The following is a 21,369-nucleotide window of genomic DNA, read 5'->3' on the forward strand; positions in this document are numbered from 1 at the left end:
TGTCCGACTGCCATTGATGCCTAACCCCTTGTCTACCAAGGACGTTTATAAATGTCCTGGTATTCAAGAGGGTGAAGCAAGCTTGCGGCTGCTGCTGTAGCCATGAGATTGTTGCTGTTTTTTAAAGATCACATTTACAAGGCTCTGAAAGGGAGCCAGGAATCGTGGTAAAGTGCCAAAACTTTAAGGGTAGGAGGAGATCAAGGAACCTCCATTTTCCAATCTCCTCTGAGACAAAAGGACCTGGAAGCAACAAGAAACATCGCTTCTGGGTTTAGAGTTAGAAGAAGCTAATTCAGCATGATCCGTGTTTGATTACCTGCATTGGAGGACATGGGAGACATTGGCAGTCTATTAGACCCCTGATCTCCATAAACCTGTCACCTGCCCATTACTGTTACACAGGGGACTTGTTAGCCACCTTGTGAGAGCAATAAAGTTAAATAAATAAAAATTTTTTTTTTCAAAAATAAAATATAAATATATATATATATATATATATATATATATATATATATATATATATATAACTTATAAACAGCCCCCATACACACCTTAATGCAAATGTACAGCATGTACCAGTATATGTAAACATAAATTGCATCACTGTGACTGTCAGAGTAAGAGCAATCATTTTAGGGTCATAATTCATGGTTAAAGTGATTGTAAATGTTCTTCTTTTTTTTTTTTTCTTAATAATAAACATGTCATATTTAACTGCTATGGGCAATTGTTTTGCACAGAACAGCTCTGATCCTCTTCTTCTAGGGTCCCCCGCAGGTGCTCCTGGCTCCTCCTCTTCTAGGGTCCCCAAGCAGCACTCCTGGCTCTTCTTTTTCCTGGTGTGCCATCATAGGAAGCCTCTTCCTATGGTGGCCTACCTACGGGCTTGTTCCTGAGCCACGCTCACTGCGTCCATTGACACAGATATCGTGGCTTGGCCCCACCTTCACTCTCTCATCACTGGATTTGAATAATAGCAGCAGGAGACAATGGCTCCCACTGCCACCTCTCTGTCCTGTGAGGAGAGAGAGTGGAGAGAGACACTACTCTCCGTCACAGCACTGGATTGAGCAAAAGAGCAGAAGAGCGGATAGCAAAGGAGCAGAAGATCAGAAGACCAGGAGAGGGAGAAGACCAGAGCAGAGAAGAACAGATGAAGATTTTTAATAAACTTTCCAAAACGTCTCCTGTCGTTTACATACACTGCCTTTTATGGGCTGAATGGGTAGGGGTACAGTGTACCCCATACCCATTCACATAGGGAGGGGGTCCAGGATCTGGGGGGACCCCTTGTTAAAGGAGGCTTTCAGATTCCGATGAGCCCCCTGCCCGCAGACCCCCACAACCACCGGCCAGGGTTGTGGGGATGAGACCCTTGTCCTCATCAACATGGGGGCAAGGTGCTTTGGGGTGGGGGGTGCAGAGCTCCCCCTGCCCCAAAGCACCAACACCCCCCACCATGTTGAGGGCATGTGGCCTGGTATGGTCCAGGGGGGGTGGGGCCGCTCGCTCGTCCCCTCCTCCTTCCTGCCCTACCGGGCTGCATGCTCGGATAAGGGTCTGGTATAGATTTTGGGGGGGACCCCCACGCCGTATTTTCGGCATGGGGCTACCCTCAAATTCCATACCAGACCCGAAGGGCCTGGTTTGGAACCTGGGGGGGACCCCCACGCAGTTTTTTTCCCATTTTTGGCGTGGAGTTCCCCCTCAAGATTCTCACAGCGCAAGTCGCGCCGCAAGTCGCATCATCCTGATCCGACTTGCGGTGCGATTTCCATTCAAATCAATAGGCTCCCATAGGGAACCATTGATTTTGAATGGAGGCAGAAAAAACGCTGCTAAAAGCAACGTGGCCAAACGTGCAATAAAGCAAATGGAAAAAAGCTACTGAAAGCACGTTTAACAGCTGCTTTTTCCCGGCATCAGAACTAGCTTTGCAGCACGTTTTTTCTAATGTCCCGTGTACATGGAGCCTAAAGGCCCGTACACACGTGCAGATTGTCGGCCGAAAAGATTCGGCCGACAACCGATCGGCCGATTTTAGGCTTGTTAGTATGATGCTTCCGACAGCCGACAGCGCACTTTCGGCCGAACAGAATCTGTCGTACAAGCATTAAAATTTTTGTATGCCGACACCAGAACGGCCGATTGTTCGCCAGTCAGTACAGATTTCGGCCGACAGACAGCAGATTTGCAAGACTGGGCATGCTCAGAAAAGAAAAAACACAGGGAAAGTTAACCATCACATGACATCACTTCTGCAGTCGGCTGTTGTTGGCCGACAAAATTCGTGTGCAGTCTTTTGCACTTTTCAGCGGACACGACAGCCCAGGGACAAAAGACGGCCGATCGTTCGGCCGACAATCTGCACGTGTTTACGGGGCTTAAGACTGATTTTGGGAGCGAGGCATTGTATTCCATAATCATTTTCCATGGTTTTTAATGCTTTTGCTTTCTATTTATACAATAAATAATGGTTTAGGGAAGTGAGAAGCAGTTTCTGGATTATAATTATTATTATTGCCATTTTGTTTAGTATTGTATTGGTTCCTGAAGTCCACAAAACAGGTCTGCTTGGGCCCTAGCTACAATTTTGCATACTTTCTATTTTCAGTTTTATCTGTTAAATATAGGACTCAATCATAGGAGCATATGTGTAAAATTTGCACATGCATAAACTCTGCAGGTATTTACGGCCCCGGATACAGCTGTGACCCACTTTTTTTTGTGCACCACTAAACGCGGGTGCATTTTCGTTTGTAGATGCAGTTGTGTGTATGGCCCTATTCATTCCTATAGCATTGCGATTAGATGTGTACAGAACTATACACAATTTAGATCAGTGTTTCTCAACTCTGGTTCTCAGGGCACACTAACAGGCCAGATTTTAAGTATTACCTTGGGGAGATGCAGACTAGAATACTGCAATCACTGAGTAGCAAATGATATCACCTGGGATGTATTTCAGTTTTCTTGCAAACCTGGCCTGTTAGTGTGCCCTGAGGACCGGAGTTGAGAAACACTGATTTAGATGCCTGTTTGAATGAACCCTTAGTAGGATGTTCCAAGTTAAGTTTTGTTTGGGTGTGCTAATTTCAAATGCATTTTATTTTTATACTAAATACAATTTTTATAAACATTTGCACACCTATGGCAGGATGTACAAAATCAGCAGCACAACCTTTATATTTTACAGGTCCAGGATTTATAAAAATGTATTGGTACGATTTTGGGGGGGGGCGGTTTACAAACTTTTAAAGCTGTAAGTGACAAACAGTGAAGAAAGAGTAGGCCCTGTTCACACCTGAGCATTTTTCAGCTCGTAAAACGATCATCTCTGAAGTCTCAAAACGCCCAACAAGGAAAATCATTTTCATTTCAATGGCCCCTGTTCACATATGAGCATTTTGTCGCCTGAAGCGAAACCCCTGAAGCTCAAAAAAGTACATGAGCATATTTTTTGGCAGGTTACAAGTGTTTTTTGTTAGATGGCGATGCCTGCCTTCAAACACCTACAAAAAATGCCTGAAAAAACGCCTGAAAAAAAAACCATAAAACGTCTTAAAAAAATGATGCGCTCAGGTGTAAATAGAGCCTTAAGGCTGGGTTTACACTGGTGCCATGCGGGAAACCCTGCGAATCCTGTGCGGGTTCCCGCATCACACCTGATAAACAAGCGGTTCACACTGTCATCTGCAAATTGGTGTCAATGTAAACTTAATGACACCCCCAGATCGGTTCGCAGATCGAAGTGCAAGCTGTGAAATGGTACAGGAATCGGATCACATGGGTGTGAACACCCATGTGATCCGATTCCAGTGCGCACCAAAAAAAGGGTCCAGTACGAGTTTGGTCTGAATGCGATGTAAATTCAGCCATACCACTGTATGGCTGAATTTGCATTGTGCAGACAATGCATGTGATCTGCACAGCAATGCGGTGCAAATCACATATGATGTCTAAAGTCGCACCAGCGTGAGCCCAGCCTAAAAATAGCAAAAATTGTCTGGCAGTCTGAGCTTATAAGGGGAGAACACAGCCTGGCAGCAAAAGAGTTAAAGCTTTGTGATTTGAGCCAAATTCCCCCAAAATACAGTTTTTTTTTTTTAAAACAATGCACACATTCCAAGCATGCTGAACTGAAATCATTTTCATGTGTTATAATGCCTGCTAAACCTTATTCACTGCAGTGCTCCTATTCTGAGAACAGCAGAAATGCCTGTGAACTATTCAGCCATCAGCCATCTGCCACTTTTATACAATTATTAGTAGAAGTTTTATGTACGTACTGATAGTGAGTTTTCTCTGCTGCTTGGTCTTTGCTTCCTGTATTCAACATGCCAGGGATTTCATTGGTTAACACACCACCAACAGCTGACCAAACGTCTGAGATCGTCACTTTCACTTTGTACTCAGACTCTGCTCACATCATTCTGCAAGTCTTTCTAGTGTTTTACGGGTTCATTCACACCAGCTGGTCAATTCATGGTCATTCATCTAAGACAAATGTTTACTATGTGCCCCATCTACACCATATATACCGTGCATCTGGAAAGTATTCACAGCTCTTCACTTTTTCCACATTTTATTATGTTACAGCCCTATTCCAAAATGGATTAAATTAATTATTTTCCTCAAAATTCTACAAACAATGACAACGTGAAAGAAGTTTGTTTGAAATCTTTGAAAATGCATTAAAAAAATCCTATGTACATAAGTATTCACAGCCTTTACTCAATACTTTGTTGAAGCACCTTTAGCACCATTACAGCCTCAAGTATTTTTGAATATGACGCTACAAGCATGTCAAACCTATTTTTGGGAAATGTCTCTCATTCTTGTTTGCAGGACCTCTAAAGCCCCGTACACACGATCAGATTATCGAACGATCTGTTTTCCGTTTTTTGTGGCATGCTAGTCTGATGTGGAAAGTGAAGAGGTTATTTTCATACGAATTTTCCCGTACGACAGAATTCTACTTCAGAAGTGATGTCATGTGTTGGATTGCTTTGTATGTGTTCTTTCGTCTCTGAGCATGCCTAGTCTTGCTCTTAAGATTTTTTTCCGTCTAAATCTGTACTAATGAGATGAAAATCGGACGTTGTATTACGGACAACAAAAATTATATAGCCTGAACATCAGGATTTTGTCAGCCGAAAAGTCGGAATCGGCTGTCGAAAGCACCATACTAACAATCCGAAAATTGGCAGATCAGTCGTCAGACGAAATTTCCCTTCAGATTTTCTTATCGTGTGTACGGGCCTTAAAGCTCCATCATGTTGCAGAGGGAGTGCCGATGCACAGCTATTTTATGCTCCTTCTGCTTATCAGGGGAGCCTGATCTGTTAGGTTGCCTTTTGCATGTTCCCAGGTGTGATTCACTGGGTCTAAGGTAGTGTCCCCACTGCATTCAATAGGGGAGCCTGTTGGACGGTGGAGGAAACCTAGCCAGTGACACATTGGCTTTTGTGAGAGTCCCAGTGAGAGGGCACTCTTGCAGTGCATCCTGGGATTGCTCATAAAAGTCAGGGGGGCATGTGACAGGGCGTCTTTGGTGGGAAGCAGAGTCCCAGGAGGAGGCTGATGGCTTGTGTCTCCTCCTGCTGTATGAGGAAAGTGGTCTTAGGCAGTCGGCCTAGTGAACCAGGTGTGGAGCTGAGCTGCAGAAGATCCAGTGGATCTGACAGTGGAGCTGCTGGCAGAGTCTTCAGGGAAAAACAGTGTTTTCGTGAGTACCAGGGGACTTGCCAAAGGGTCTGCCCAGGAAGGGAGACCACTCCAGTGAAGTCAGGGGATCAAGGGGCTAGCTCACACAGATGAGGATGGGGATACCGTCTAGAACCCTGAAGAATAGGGACAAATGGGGTGCCAAGTAGGACCCTGAAGAGTGATTCACAATACAGTGCAGTTCATTTAAAGTGGTTGTAAACCCACTTTAAAGACTTTTACCTATAGGTAAGCCTATATAAAGGCTTACATATACATTAAGTGCTATAAATATCTCCTAAACATGCACCGTTTAGGAGATATTTACAGTGCATGCAGCCGATGATGTCATTGGCGCATTCGCTCTGAAGGAACGGCCACCCGTGCCGTTCCTTTAGAGCCCAGTGCCGTGAACGGCGGCTCCCGCACGCATGCGCAGGAGTGATGTAATTGCGCCTCCGGCCAATCAGATGGCCGGAGGACGTGATCCAGGAAGAAGGACGGCCGACATGTCGGCACTGCGGGGGCTTTGTTTTTAGGTAAGTACTTCATAATGAGCTAGTATGCGATGCATACTAACTCATTATGCCTTTGTCTTTACAGGTTTATTTTCACATTTTTTTTTTCAGCACGATTACTTCCTCTTTAATTCTTCACTGTAGTGGCAAGGTGAAGCAGCTGCCTTGCTGCATTCAGCTAATCAGAAAGTCCCAGCAATTGTGCATAGTTATTCAGTTGGAGTATCCCACTTATCCCTTCTCCTATCCCAGTTTTCAAATAAATCAACAAAAACCCAAAACCCCTGGACTGTTTTCTGACTGAGCCAAGCACTTAGAATATGTTATTTTGTCAAGTTGTTGCTATGGGTATCCCAGGGGAATCCGTAACCAACAGCTCCCAAGGGAGTAGTGCTACATTTGGGGGCTCGTCCGGGATGTCGCCCTGGGTTACCGGCCCGGTTGCTAATAGCAACGGAGGAAGAAACTTTTCAAAAATTTAATTTTTGCTCCAGAGACTGTGTTCTAATGCTAAATACAAGTGTGAGGCCTGCTCTACAGGAGATAGGGAGAGTGGGATGAAGAGAAAATCGCACAACGATGGTTGCTCAGGGCAACCGGAAGATTCCTGTCAGAATCGCAATCTGAATATCCAAATGCTGTAAGTTTCCGTCTGAGCTATAAGTTGTACACTCCCGTGAAGTACTGGGAGGTGAGAGAACTGTGTCCGCTTAACAGTAAATGGTGCAAGTATGGACAGAGAAAATGGAGGCCCGTGGATCGGTGTGACGGGGGCCGCGTGTGTGTCAAGACTTTGTGGAAAAGTGTTGACCATGCATATGACGACAGCGGTACATTCTTTCTATACAGTAGCAGTGTGGATACTGTGAAGAAATCTGTCGGCCATGCAGCTAATGACAGTGGGACATTTTCGGATACAGTATGGTGGGCCTTGCTTGTGCATGTGCTAGGAAGAGGACTGTTGACCGTGCATATGACAGCGGGACAATTCTCTGGACTGGCAAAAGGGTCAGCTGGCTCATAGTGATGGAGGCACAGCTGGAGCCCTGTTACAAGCAAGAAGAGAGGAAGCGTGTCAGGTGAGGGGCACAGTCCGCTTTGCAGTGACTTCCATGTCGGCTAAGTTAAGAGAGAACGGCATTGGAGGAGTTACTGCACCGCATGGGAAAATGCGTGCTGAAGAGTTCTGCCTAGCAGGAGGAGCCACTGCCAATAAGGAAATGTGGATGGAGATGTCTCTCACGCACATCCAATCAGGAGCGAGAGGTAGAGTTCATAAATTACCTCCGGGTGTGGCTGGGAGGGAGACATGTGTGCGGAGGAGCAAGATGGCGAATGTCGAAGCAAGTCGGAGTACATCAGTGATTGACTCACATGTTGCCGGAGAACCTGCTGGGCAGATCAGGGAGCAGGGGTGCGGATGGTGCCCGATGGAGGACTGGCGTTATCCACCGGAGGAGGTGTGGAGCATTTGGGCCTGGTAAGTCCCCAGTGTTTGAATGTGACCATGCGGGTGAAAGCTTGGAGGCAGTGCGGGCATTGCGGCCATCTGCTGCTGCGGGCAGAGAGGAGTGAAGGTCAGCTACAGAAGTTGTGTGTGCTGTGGGAGACCAGAGTCACTCGGGCCTTGTCGGCTGTGGAATCAGGGTCTCTCCAGGGTCATGGGAGAGGAGTGCTGAAAGTAATGGTGCAGCTGGAGGCCATGCAATCTGTCAGTGGTCCAGTTTGCTCATGGAAGGAGACCCGAATGTCTGAGCCAGGATGCATGCAGGTAGTGCGGGCCGGGGAGTGGCCACCTGGTGCATTGAAAACTGCAGCAGTAGAAGCTAAGTCTGCGTAAGCAGTGAGGAGGAAGCCAGGGTCATCGATGTGGGGTCTCCTAGTTTCCAGAATCGGTTTGGATCCTTAGAAGAGGAAATAGATATCTGGAGATCTGAAGATGAGACTGCGTGGGACTGGGGATCCGAGGAGCGGAGCAGTCCACCCTGTCTTGACCTGCCTGAAATGCCGGATGAAGAGACTAGGGACTCTGTGGCGCGGGGAGAGCGTGCCAAGAGTCTGGGGTTCTATGAGGCCTATGCTAGTCGGGTCCCAGACCTAACCCCACCCAAGAACTATGCCCAGGCTTGGGACCAAAATGAAGCCTATCACTCTTTGATCGGGTGGGAATAGACCCCATTTTCTCCAGCTGGGAGAGGGAACCGGAAAACCCTTCCCAGATTTTCAAGGATGCAGCGGTGGCTGCAGAAGAAGGTTGCTGTGGAATACGGGTATGATTATCCTTATGCTCCACGGGAGGTTATGTTCGAAATCAAGGCAAAAAGAAAGTCCTGGTGTGATGAAGCCATATGGGACTTCCTGTTTGTCCCTAAGCCATACAGAAATTCCTCCAGGATGGATCTATGGAAGAACTTTTTGTCGGTCAAAACCCAGTGGAACCATTTACCTGGACCAAGTGGAGGTCCTCCGCCCAGACGGATCGGACCAGGCCTGGTCGATCCGCATCTGAAATGACAATGGGAAGTTAGTGAGGATTCCCCATCCTGACTTCTATATCTGAGGAGAACGTTCAAAAATTTAAAAATGGCTGGCTAGCCTATCTTCGGAACCGAACAAAGCAAGTTCCTGCAAGTTTTAAAACTGTTGGGGCGTATGTCCCCTTTCCTCTACCCCTTCCCCTTCTATCCTTGCAGAGTGGGTTAGGAAACAAAGACACACCATCAAATGGACTCAAATTAGAGGGCCGTCCTTCTTCAGAGAACTTTTTGGAGCAACTCCATATTGTTGTTCCGGGGACGCTTTGGGCCATCGGGCCGGGGTCGTGGATTACAAACAAAACTAAAATTTTTTCGAGATTCTACCTCAAGTTACCGATGGACTACTTAGGCTATCGGGCCAGGACTGGAACTTCAGAAGCAGCTGCTCAGGAAGAAGTGGGCGGCATACCAAGAAATTGGGGGAGGAGGGTGCCCTGGTGACTGTTGGGTTGCTCAGGCTCCAGCAACCGACCTCCTGTGGAGAGAACCGAAATGGTAATCAGTGGCAGGGCTCAGAACCACCTTGGAGAAGTGGACTGACCGGAGTGTCAAGACTACAGAAGAAGCTGACCATGTTAGTCAGGGATGTAGGATGAGAATCACGCCCCTGCGGGGAGGGTCTTCTCATCATCCTGAGTTCAGATTGTAATGGTAACTGTATGCTTATGAAGTGCCTAACCATTTTCTTTCACTTTCAGGTGGTCCAGAATTCAGTGATAGTCAGTTAGGTTGTTATATTCACTCACCAGAGCAGGCTTTGCTTGGTGGGGGGTGCATTGCTTCAAATGCACTTATCGTGCACTATATTGTACAGATAGATATATATATATATATATATATATATATATATATATATATTTTTTTTTTTTTTTTTTTCACTTAACTTATTGATTGTACATTTGTTCATTCCCTTTTCCCCCTTTCCAGGTTTGTGGGATACTCCTAATTTTGTAGAATTTTTTAAGGGGGCGGCTGCCCCAGAGCCAATGGGACTTGCCTCATTTGTAGTGGGGGATGGATGTACTGTAAATAGACCTGAGCTGGCTGCCATTTTGCCAGTGGGAGAGGTTTGCTGTGTGCAGCAGGGACAGACTGTCAGTGACACAGATCGCTCTGTTATAGGTCCACAAAAGTCCTTCTAAAGCGGAGTTCCGGCCTCAAAATAAAAAAAAAAAAAAAAATGATTTTGGGCCATCTGCTTGCTAAGGGCCACCTGAAAAAGAAATGGATGCTCCCAATTTTTTTTTTTTTTGGTCACTTATCTTGATATTGAAGAAAATTGAAGAAAATATACTCACCTTCCTTCCACTTCCTCCCTCTGTGGCTGCGGCCCGCTCCGTCTCTTCCGGTTTGCGATGACTCCTGGGAGCTGAACGTCATCGCTCCCAGGAGTCAATGCGCCTGCAACGGCCCCGCTCGTCACTTCCGGTGCAGGCGCGGCATTCCCTGCTAAACAGCTTCTGGAGAAGAACTTTTCAAGGTAAGTATTTCTTCTTATAGGTAAGTGTGACCCGGAACAGTTCAGAGGCTATCCATTGTGGAATGTACTAGCCCTGACTGTCCCGGGGGTATTTTTATCTAAATTTGACCTCAGAGGCCGGAACTCCGCTTTAAGGACTGGTATTTGGTATAGGTGTACTATATCTATATTGTCTCTTTTGTCAGTGTAGGGAGAGGTTTGCTGTGGGGAGCAGGGACAGATTGTCAGTGACACAGATCGCTCTGTTATAGGACCACAAAAGTCCTTTCAAGGAATGGTATTTGGTATAGGTGTACTATTCTTTGGTGTGAAATGCACTATATAGGGGTGTAATACACTTATAATATACTTTCGAATATAGAAAGCATATTATAGTGGATTTGTATTGTGCACTGTGCAGCATTGTGACTGGTGTGGTGAGCGTTTCTGCAGCGATACTACAAAGAGTGACAAAAGCACTTTTAAAAAAGTATTATAACTGCTTGTATTTGTGTCCTGCAAAAATATTGCCTCTTTTGCTGCGTTAACTCTGCTACACACAGTGCCAAACTTACTGGCCAATTTATTGTAGAACTGGTGTGATAAACCAGTGGCCCCCCAATACCACATATTGAAGCAGGGTATTATCTAACGGTATACTTTTATACGTGTATTTGTGTCCTGCAAAAATATTGCCTCTTTTGCTGCGTTAACTGTGCTACACACAGTGACAACAGTTACTGGCCAATTTTTTGTAGAACTGGTGTGATAAACCAGTGGCCCCCCAATACCTCATATTGAAGCGGGTTGTTATCTAACAGTATACTTTTATAAGTGTATTTGTGTCCTGCAAAAATATTGCCCCTTTTGCTGCATTAACTGTGCTACACACAGTGACAACAGTTATTGGCCAATTTTTTGTAGAACTGGTGTGATAGACCAGTGGCCCCCCAAAACCACAAATTGAAGCGGGGTGTTATATACCTTCTTCCACATATACTGCGCTTCTCTAGAGACTTTTGTCACAGGGTAGTTTAAAAAATGACAGGCAGAGGAAGAGGCAGGCCCTTACACAGTGGTGGTAGGGGTAGGGCAGGAGCAGTAGGCCGGAGCCAAAGTGTGAAGTTTCAGAAGGTGCGTTCGATTACGTCAAAGGACACACCAGACTTGGTTGAGTGGCTCACTCAGCCTTTCTCTTCTGCACCCTCCTCATCCTCTCTATCTGCACCCTCTTCACTCTCTGCTGTGTGCACCCCCAAAGATACCAACACCACCACCCCCATATACCCTCCGCTTGAGTCACTGGTATTATTTTCCGATCCATCACAAGACATTTGCGATGGGCAGCCATTCTTGGCATCGGATCAGGAAGAGGAGGTAGCAACAGCCGCCACCCAGCAGTCTGACGATAGTACCCAGATCAGCCAAAGGAGGTTGGTCCCCGCTGTTGCTGCCTACTCCAAGATCTTGAATGTTAGTGGTGGGGAAGGTGACGTCGATGATGACGTGTCTATGGACGTCACGTGGGCACCCACAAGAGAGGAAGAGGAGGGGAGTTCAGAGGGAGAGAGGGACAAGCAGATAGGGAGGAGAAGCAGGCAGAACTTACATTGCACAGGAGGGACAAAGCAGCAGACTGATAATGTATCAGGAGCGAGCCATCAACCATGTACAGTCACATCTGGCGTTCCCAGGATGCCGGCACATGGCTCTGCAGTGTGGGCTTTTTTTAATGTGTCCGCTGCTGACAATAGTGTTGCCATCTGCAACCTTTACAGTCAACGCATAAGTCGCGGTAAGCCCAACACTCACCTAGGGACGACCGCCTTAATAAGGCACCTGAACTCCCATCACGGAGCCCAGTGGGAGCAACACCATCAGAACCCACAAAGCCACACTCCAGGCTCTCACCGCCCAGCCTCTTCTCCTTCTCCTCTCTCCTCACAATTGTCCTCTAATCCACCTTCCATCATGCCATCCTCACGTTGTTCTGGAAAAAGGCAGGCTTCCATGGCCCAAATGTTGGAGCGTGAAAAAATGATGACGCTGGATAACTTTTTTGCCCAACGGTTGACTGCTGGCTTGTCCGAACTTATAGCCCCACCAACTACTTCCATATCAACTGGTGGACCCGGAGGCCTTTCAGAAATTTGTGGCCATTGGAACACCAGAATGGAAGGTCCCATGAAGGAAATATTTCTCGCAGAAGGGCATTCCGGAGCTATATGGCCATGTTCAGCAGCAAGTGAATGTATCTCTGGCACACAGTGTCGGTGCCAAGATACATCTGACCACAGACACGTGGTCTAGCAAACACGGCAAGGGAAGGTATATAACTTTTACTGCCCACTGGGTGAACATTCTGACGGCTGTCAAGCATGTAACCCGTGGCACCCGGGTAGATTTGGTTTTACCGCCACGGTTTGCATGCATTGAAAAAGGAAGAAAAAATTTGGTAAAGGCGCTACTTGTTTATGAGGAAAATGAGATGGGAAGATGGTATATAGTGCAAAAATATTTCTAGATATACTGTATATCTCCATCATAATAAAAATTTATGATCAAACATGCAAATAAATAAATAAATAGATAGTTTGTTGATGATAATTAAAGTGCATGTGCCAAAATTAGCATAGATTGGGCTTATGTCAAGGCCCACAAAAAAGTGCTCAGTGCCAAAAGATATTGTTGTGTATACTATAAATAAAACAAAGGTTCACAGAGTGTATTGAAATTTATTATCTTATACAGTGCTTGTATTGATTATTTTGGTGAAGAAAATAAATGTACCAATGTGATTAGTACTCGATTAATTATTATCTTATTTTCTGTGAAGTGACAATGTGTTTAAGAAAAATGATGTTTAAAAACAAATAAATAAATCCGTCCCTTTAAGGGTGATGAGAATAGTGCAAGTGAATAAATTCAAGATGCTAAAATAGCAAGTGATGCTGGTGAGTCTAGTGCCTATACCCGTGATGCCCACTAGGTATCGCACTCACCCTTCTCAACCTCTAGATGCAGGGTTTTTTGGTTGGCTGATACTGTTTAGTAGTCTCCAAAACTTAATAGACAAACTGGGGTATCTTCTATGTATGAAGTGAGCGGGCTCAGGTGGGCCTCCAGGTGACGTTCACACGATCTGGGTGCTCAAACAAACAAGAAAGCCCATGGTGTAGTACATAACAAAGGCTGAAAACAAGTGTAGAAAACTCACAATTCAGAATGATCACATTCAGTGAGAGACGCCAAGATACTTCCGCGTTCCACGGCTCAGCTCTCTGAAACCGGAAGTGACGTTGACGTATGAGAACTCCGCCCTACGCGTTTCGTCACACAGACGTCATCTGGAGTGGCGCCTCCTTTCAGCTTTGCGTTCACAGGCAGATCAGTGGCTGACACCGCTCAATTTGACAGTTGGAAAAGTGGTGTGCGACAACGGTGCCAATCTGCTGAGCGTGCTGAAACAGGGCAAAATTACACACATGCCATGCATGGCACACGTCCTGAACTTGGTCATGCAGCGATTCGTTCCCAAATACCCTGGGGTCCAGGACGTCTTGCGACAGGCCAGGAAAATCTGGGGCTATTTCAGAAGATCTTACACAGCCATGGCTCGCCTTGCTGACATTCAGCAGCGACACAACCTGCCCGTCAGGCGTCTTACTTGTGACTGCCCGACGCGATGGAACTCAACCTTGTATATGCTTGATAGTGCAGTTAACGACTACCTGTACAAACTCTGTGGCAGGACAGGTTCTGGGGAGCTTGGGTTTTTTTCATCGCGCCAGTGACTGCTTATGCGCGATGCATGCAGACTTCTGCGGCCATTTGATGAGATCACCAAACTGGTCAGTCGCGGCCAGGGTGCCATCAGTGACATTGTACCTTATGCCTTCTTTCTGGAGCGTGCATTGCGTCGTGTCATTGATCAAGCCGTCGAGGAGCAGGAGCAGGAAGATGAGGAAGTCGCAATGTTGGATGAATTCCCAGGTGGTGCTACTCCATCTGAGACAAGTCAACAACAGGAGTCTGAAGAGGAGTCAGAGGAGGATGGTGCCCGGGTGGATGAGGAGGAGCAAGAAGAGCATGCTTTAAACCTTTCTGGGATCCATGGTGTTGTCCGTGGTTGGGGGGAGGAGAACGAGGATGACATTATCCTGGATGATGAGCAGGAGCCAGGCCACTACACCGCTTCCAGTTAAGTGCAAATGGGGGCCTTCATGCTCCAGTGTTTTAAGAGGGACCCCGTATAAGAGGGACCCCCGTATAAAAAGCATAAAGGGCAAGGACCTGTATTGGGTGGCAACGTACTTATACCCCCGGTACAAGCAAAAAAATGGCGGAAATGTTACCAGCATCACAGAGGGCGGTCAGAATGCAGCACTTCCAGGCCTTGCTTAGAGAAATGCTGCATTCTGCTTTTGCGTGCACTGGCAGAGGAATTTCCACTCACATAGAAACAGTTGCAGGTACCAATCCAACAGCGCCTGCAAGAAGAGGGTGTTTTGAAGATGTGTTGGTCACTTCAGATATGAGATCATTCTTTCAGCCGACCCATTGACAACTGTACTCCGGATCCAGCATCAGGGAACGCCTAGAGCGACAGGTGTCCGACTACATCGGGTTAAGGGCCGATGTGGACGCTCTGAGGAGTGATGAACCCCTGGACTACTGGGGGGGGCAGGCTTGACCTCTGGCCAGAGCTTGCACAATTTGCAATGGAACTGTTGGCTTGCCCCCCGTCCAGTGTCCTGTCCGAAAGGACGTTCAGCAGGGGGATCGTGACCGATAAGCGCACTCGCCTAGCTCATGACCGTGTTGACTACCTCACATTTATAAAAATGAATGAGGCATGGATCTCAGTGGAATTCAACACATGTGAACAGTAGACCATGTTTCATTTAAATTCCTCATGACAGGCCACAAATATCCGCCAGACCGCCATCCTCCCACAACAATTCATGGTCATCGTCTTCGGTAAAAAACAGCGGCATAAAAGGCATTTTATGTCCATTGAATGCCTAATTTTTAGCTGTAAGATAAACGCATGTGGGCTAATTTTTGGGGCCTGTAATGGCCGGGCGACACTTACTTCAATATCCTGTGAATGCCTAATGTACCTTCAGCCACAAAATACAACGTTCTTAGCTGTCAGGTAAACACATGTGGGCTAATTTTTGGGGCCTGGAATGGGCGACACTTACTTCTGCATCCTGTGTATGCCTAATGTACCTTCAGCCACAGAATACAACGTTCTTTGCTGTCAGGTAAATGCATGTGGGCTAATTTTTGGGGCCTGTAATGGCCGACACTTACTTCTGTATCCTGTGAATTCTTAATATACCTCCAGCCACAGAAGACAACGTTCTTTGCTGTCAGGTGAACGCCTGCTGGCTAATTTTTGGGGCCTGTACTGACCGACACTTACTTCTTTATCCTGTGAATGCCTAATTTTTTAGACTGGAATTGAAAATCAACGAGTCTGTAAAAGTTCCGCTAAATTGTGGAACGGATGCGGACCCATTTTACAGATGTGTGAATGGACCCTACTGTATATTTATTTGACATGTACAGTGGTGATCAAAAGTTTGGGCACCCCAGGTAAAAATTTGTATTAATGTGCATAAAGAAGCCAAGTAAAGATGGAACAATCTCCAAAAGGCATCAAATTACAGATTATACATTCTTATAATATGTCAACAAAAGTTAGATTTTATTTCCATCATTTACACTTTCAAAATAACAGAAAACAAAAAAATGGCGTCTGCAAAAGTTTGGGCACCCTGCGGAGTTAATATCTTGTACTGCCCCCTTTGGCAAGTATCACAGCTTGTAAACGCTTTTTGTAGCCAGCCAAGAGTCTTTCAGTTCTTGTTTGAGGTATCTTTGCCCATTCTTCCTTACAAAATTCTTCCAGTTCTTTGAGATTTCTGGGCTGTCTGTCACGCACTGCTCTTTTAAGGTCTATCCATAGATTTTCAATTATGTTGAGGTCAGGAGATTGTGAAGGCCATGGCAAAATCTTCAGTTTACGCCTCTTGATGTAATCCCCCGTGGATTTCGAGGTGTGTTTAGAATCATTATCCATTTGTAGAAGCCATCCTCTCTTTAACTTCAGCCTTTTCACAGATGGCATCAAGTTACCATCCAAAATTTGCTGAAATCCAATTCAATTGAATCCATTTTCCTTTTACTAGTGAGATGTTCCCTGAGCCACTGGCTGCAATACAACCCCAAAGCATGATTGATCCACCCCTATGCTTAACAGTTGGACAGAGGTTCTTTTCATTAAATTCTGTGCCCCTTCTTCTCCAAACGTACCTTTGCTCTTTCCGGCCAAAAAGTTTGATTTTAACTTCATCGGTCTACAGAACTTGTTTCCAAAATGCATCAGGCTTGTCTATATGTTCATTTGAAAAGTTCAAACGCTGATTTTTGTGGTGAGGACGTAAAAGAGGTTTTCTTCTGATGACTCTTCCATGAAGACCATATTTGTACAAATATCTCTTTATAGTGGAATAGTGTACTAGGGATGATCGAACTTTTGAAAAGTTCGGTTCGACCAGAACACCCGAACTTCACGAAAGTTCGGTTCGGATTTCAGAACCCCATTGAAATCAATGGGACCCGAACTTCTGTAATCAAAAAACACCATTTTTAAGCCCTAAAACCCAATAAATGCCCCTAAAAAGTGCCTAGGGTTCTGGGTCATGCCCCAGGGACTATTAATCACACAAAAAAAAGTTCTTAAAAATTGTCGTTTTTGATAGATAGCCAATTATTGAAAAAATTAAAAAAAAAAAAAAAAAGAGAGATTTCTTTGGATTTAGTGTCTGGGGGGTCTAAAAGTTGTACCTGTGAAGTTTCAGCTCTGTAGCATGTCCAGAACCAGAATTACAGCATACCAAACCTTCAAAAATGACTTTTTTGCTTAACCGCACCTTTCTTTTGCTCCTAATCAACGGCTCAGCCAATGTGTATGATGGGGACATAATGCAGTGCACTGGGAACAAGATTAGAGGTTTTTTTGGAAAAAGGTGCTGTCTCTTTAAATGTGCATATAATTAACGGGTGTATTTCCACAATGGGGCTTTTATTACCAAATGTTTCAAGAAGTCCAAAGATGTATGTAATTGCACTTTATTTCATGTAAAATGGTGTTTGGTGCACTTTAACTTGAAATCTCACAAGAAACAGACATATATGCACGGATACATTGAGGGTTAGGGGTAGGGGCCACAATGTAGTGCAGAGTGAACAAGATTAGAGATGTTTTGGATGAATACTGTTGTCTCTTGACTTTGAATAGAAGTAAAGGATGCTTAAAAATTGGGCATTTGGTGGTGCGGACGATGCCTTGACACCATATCCCTATGAAAGTGCTGGTAATGAAAGCAATAATTGCCTTTGTAAGGAAAAAAATTACAATGATATGCATCTGTGTGACAGGTGCGCAAAAATTGTTGTTTGGGTGTTGGCGGAGCCATACCACTGTAAGCCCAAAGAGCTGGTGTTGAAGAAGGCGTAAAAATTATGAAGGTGTGCACCTGTGGAACAGGTGCGCAAACATGGTAGTTTTGGTGTTGGCGGAGCCTCCCCACCATAACCCCAAAGAGCTGGCTTTGAAGGAGGCCCAAAAATTGTAAAGGTGTGCACCTGTGGAACAGGTTCGCAAACATGGTAGTTTTTGTTTAGCATAGCCTCCCCACCTTAACCCCAAAGAGCTGGTGTTGAAGGAGGCCCAAAAATTGTAAAGGTGTGCACCTGTGGAACAGGTTCGCAAACATGGTAGTTTTTGTTTAGCATAGCCTCCCCACCTTAACCCCAAAGAGCTGGTGTTGAAGGAGGCCCAAAAATTGTAAAGGTGTGCACCTGTGGAACAGGTTCGCAAACATGGTAGTTTTTGTTTAGCATAGCCTCCCCACCTTAACCCCAAAGAGCTGGTGTTGAAGGAGGCCCAAAAATTGTAAAGGTGTGCACCTGTGGAACAGGTTCGCAAACATGGTAGTTTTTGTTTAGCATAGCCTCCCCACCTTAACCCCAAAGAGCTGGTGTTGAAGGAGGCCCAAAAATTGTAAAGGTGTGCACCTGTGGAACAGGTGCGCAAACATTGTCGTTTTTGTTTTAGCATAGCCTCCCCACCTTAACCCCAAAGAGCTGGTGTTGAAGGAGGCCCAAAAATTGTAAAGGTGTGCACCTGTGGAACAGGTTCGCAAACATGGTAGTTTTTGTTTAGCATAGCCTCCCCACCTTAACCCCAAAGAGCTGGTGTTGAAGGAGGCCCAAAAATTGTAAAGGTGTGCACCTGTGGAACAGGTGCGCAAACATTGTCGTTTTTGTTTTAGCATAGCCTCCCCACCTTAACCCCAAAGAGCTGGTGTTGAAGGAGGCCCAAAAATTGTAAAGGTGTGCACCTGTGGAACAGGTTTGCAAACATGGTAGTTTTTGTTTAGCATAGCCTCCCCACCTTAACCCCAAAGAGCTGGTGTTGAAGGAGGCCCAAAAATTGTAAAGGTGTGCACCTGTGGAACAGGTGCGCAAACATTGTCGTTTTTGTTTAGCATAGCCTCCCCACCTTAACCCCAAAGAGCTGGTGTTGAAGGAGGCCCAAAAATTGTAAAGGTGTGCACCTGTGGAACAGGTGCGCAAACATTGTCGTTTTTGTTTTAGCATAGCCTCCCCACCTTAACCCCAAAGAGCTGGTGTTGAAGGAGGCCCAAAAATTGTAAAGGTGTGCACCTGTGGAACAGGTTCGCAAACATGGTAGTTTTTGTTTAGCATAGCCTCCCCACCTTAACCCCAAAGAGCTGGTGTTGAAGGAGGCCCAAAAATTGTAAAGGTGTGCACCTGTGGAACAGGTGCGCAAACATTGTCGTTTTTGTTTTAGCATAGCCTCCCCACCTTAACCCCAAAGAGCTGGCGTTGAAGGAGGCCCAAAAATTGTAAAGGTGTGCACCTGTGGAACAGGTGCGCAAACATTGTCGTTTTTGTTTTAGCATAGCCTCCCCACCTTAACCCCAAAGAGCTGGTGTTGAAGGAGGCCCAAAAATTGTAAAGGTGTGCACCTGTGGAACAGGTGCGCAAACATTGTCGTTTTTGTCATAACCAAAATGAGGTTCTGTGAACGTAAAGAGAATGAGAGGAGGGTTTGAGGGTGGCACCATGGTCCAGGCTTAAACTGAGGCTCAACTGCCACATCACAACGATAGCCTAGTCTACAAGGTCTGCATCAGGTGCATCAAAGCTTGATATCCACGACTGATTCATCTTAATGAATGTCAAACGGTCGACTGAGTCGGTGGAGAGTCTAGTTCGATGGTCTGTGACGAATCTTCCTGCTGCGCTGAATGCCCGTTCCGATAGGACACTGGAAGCAGGGCAGGCCAACAACTCCATGGCATACTGGGCCAGTTCTGGCCAGTGGTCTAATCTTAAGACCCAGTATGCCAGTGGATCGGATTCGTCACATGAAAAGCCCTCTGTGTCACTTTGTGCCCTCACGTAATCGTCCACCATGTGATGCAGACGCTGTCGATGCGATGTGGCAGCTGAGAGGCCTGGGCGGTGAGGACTAAAAAAAGACCGAAAGGCATCCGTCAACCGCACGCCTTCTCCAACGCTCCTCTCGTGACCACCAGTAGAATCCATGGTAGGTTGTCCCCGCCCCTGCACCCTACGGGAGTCGGGGAACATGTTCACCAGATTCCTCTTGAGACTGTCCTCAAGGGATTTGATCCTGTGGACTCTATGGGTGGATGGGAAAAGCTCCGAGACTTTACACTTGTACCGGGGGTCAAGTAGGGTGGCCAACCAATAGTGGTTAGTCTCTTTAATGGCCTTGATTCTGGGGTCCTTTCGCAGGCTCTGGAGCATGATGTTTCCCATGCGTCGCAAATTAGCGAAGGCCTGAGAAGCTGACTCCTCGGGGTCACTCATAACGACATTATCTTCAACGGGCTCCTCCTCCTCCCAGCCACGTACTACTCCAAAGTGTCCCGAGGGAGTCAAACTAGGCCTTGCAGATTGCCGCATGTCTTCCTCCTCCTCCTCCTCAAACCCTGCAAAAGTTCCCGCAGAATCGTCCTCCTCCTCCTCTTCCACCCCTGGATCCTGCTCGGGCCTCTGGGAGCTAGGCATAATGGGGTCAGGATTCTCAGGATAAAGGGGGCCTTGAGAGGCAAGGAAGTCCTCCTCTTCCTCCTGCTGCTCTGCCTCCAGTGCCCTGTCCATAATGCCACGCAGAGTGTGCTCCAACAAAAACAGTACCGGTAGGGTGTCACTGATGCATGCGCTGTCCCGGCTGACCATCCTTGTGGCCTCCTCAAATGGCGAGAGGACAGCGCATGCATCCTTAATCAAAAGCCACTGCCGTGGTGAAAAGAAGCCCAGGCGCGCAGAGCCAGTGCTGGTGCCGTACTCGCATAGGTATTCATTGAGGGCCCTCTGCTGCGTGTACAGGCGCTGCAGCATAGCCAAGGTGGAGTTCCAGCGGGTGGGCATGTCACAGATGAGGCGGTGTACCGGCAGGTGAAACTCGCGCTGCACTTCGGCCAAACGTGCAGTGGCACTGTACGACCGCCTGAAGTGACTGCACACCCTTCTTGCCATCCTTAGCACATCCTGCATTCCCGGGTACGAGTTCAAAAACCGCTGTACCACGAGATTCAGGACATGCGCCAGGCATGGCACATGGGTTAACTTTCCCTGACGAAGGGCGGCCAGGAGGTTTGACCCATTATCAGTAACCACCATCCCTGGCTGCAGCTGGCGTGGTGTCAACCACCTCTGGGCCTGTGCCTGCAGAGCCCCAAGAATCTGAGGGGCAGTGTGCTGCCTGTCCCCTAGACACACAAGCTGCAGCACTGCGTGACACCTTTTGGCCTGAGACATAGAATAGCCCTTTGAACGTTTACGTGGTATCTCATCATATTCAAAGGACCATTCTGCAGAGGAGGGCATGGAGGAGGTAGAGGAGGAGGAGCAGGAGGGGGTAGAAGTGATCGATCTACCCGGATCAGCGACACCACCAGCTGTTTGCAGACGTGGGGGCAACACTGGCTGCAGCACCGAGCCCTGGCTACAATCCCTTCCACTGGCAAGCAGTGTCACCCAGTGAGCAGTGACAGAAATGTACCGTCCCTGC

At 46.6% G+C, this 21,369-nt stretch overlaps 1 protein-coding gene across 1 annotated transcript in view; it reads right to left on the minus strand.

Annotated features, from left to right (window-relative positions):
* The window catches only part of LOC309548023 (uncharacterized protein), a 156,194-nt gene that overhangs the window by 74,528 nt on the left and 60,297 nt on the right, over positions 1-21,369 (minus strand). The window contains exon 12 of the mRNA XM_082248001.1: positions 4,293-4,329. Within this exon, the coding sequence (XP_082104127.1) occupies positions 4,293-4,329 (37 nt within the window). The remainder of the gene's footprint in view (positions 1-4,292; positions 4,330-21,369) is intronic.

The sequence above is a fragment of the Pelophylax lessonae genome (genome assembly GCF_965119305.1).
Source record: "Pelophylax lessonae genome assembly, chromosome: 2".
Taxonomy (NCBI): domain Eukaryota; kingdom Metazoa; phylum Chordata; class Amphibia; order Anura; family Ranidae; genus Pelophylax; species Pelophylax lessonae.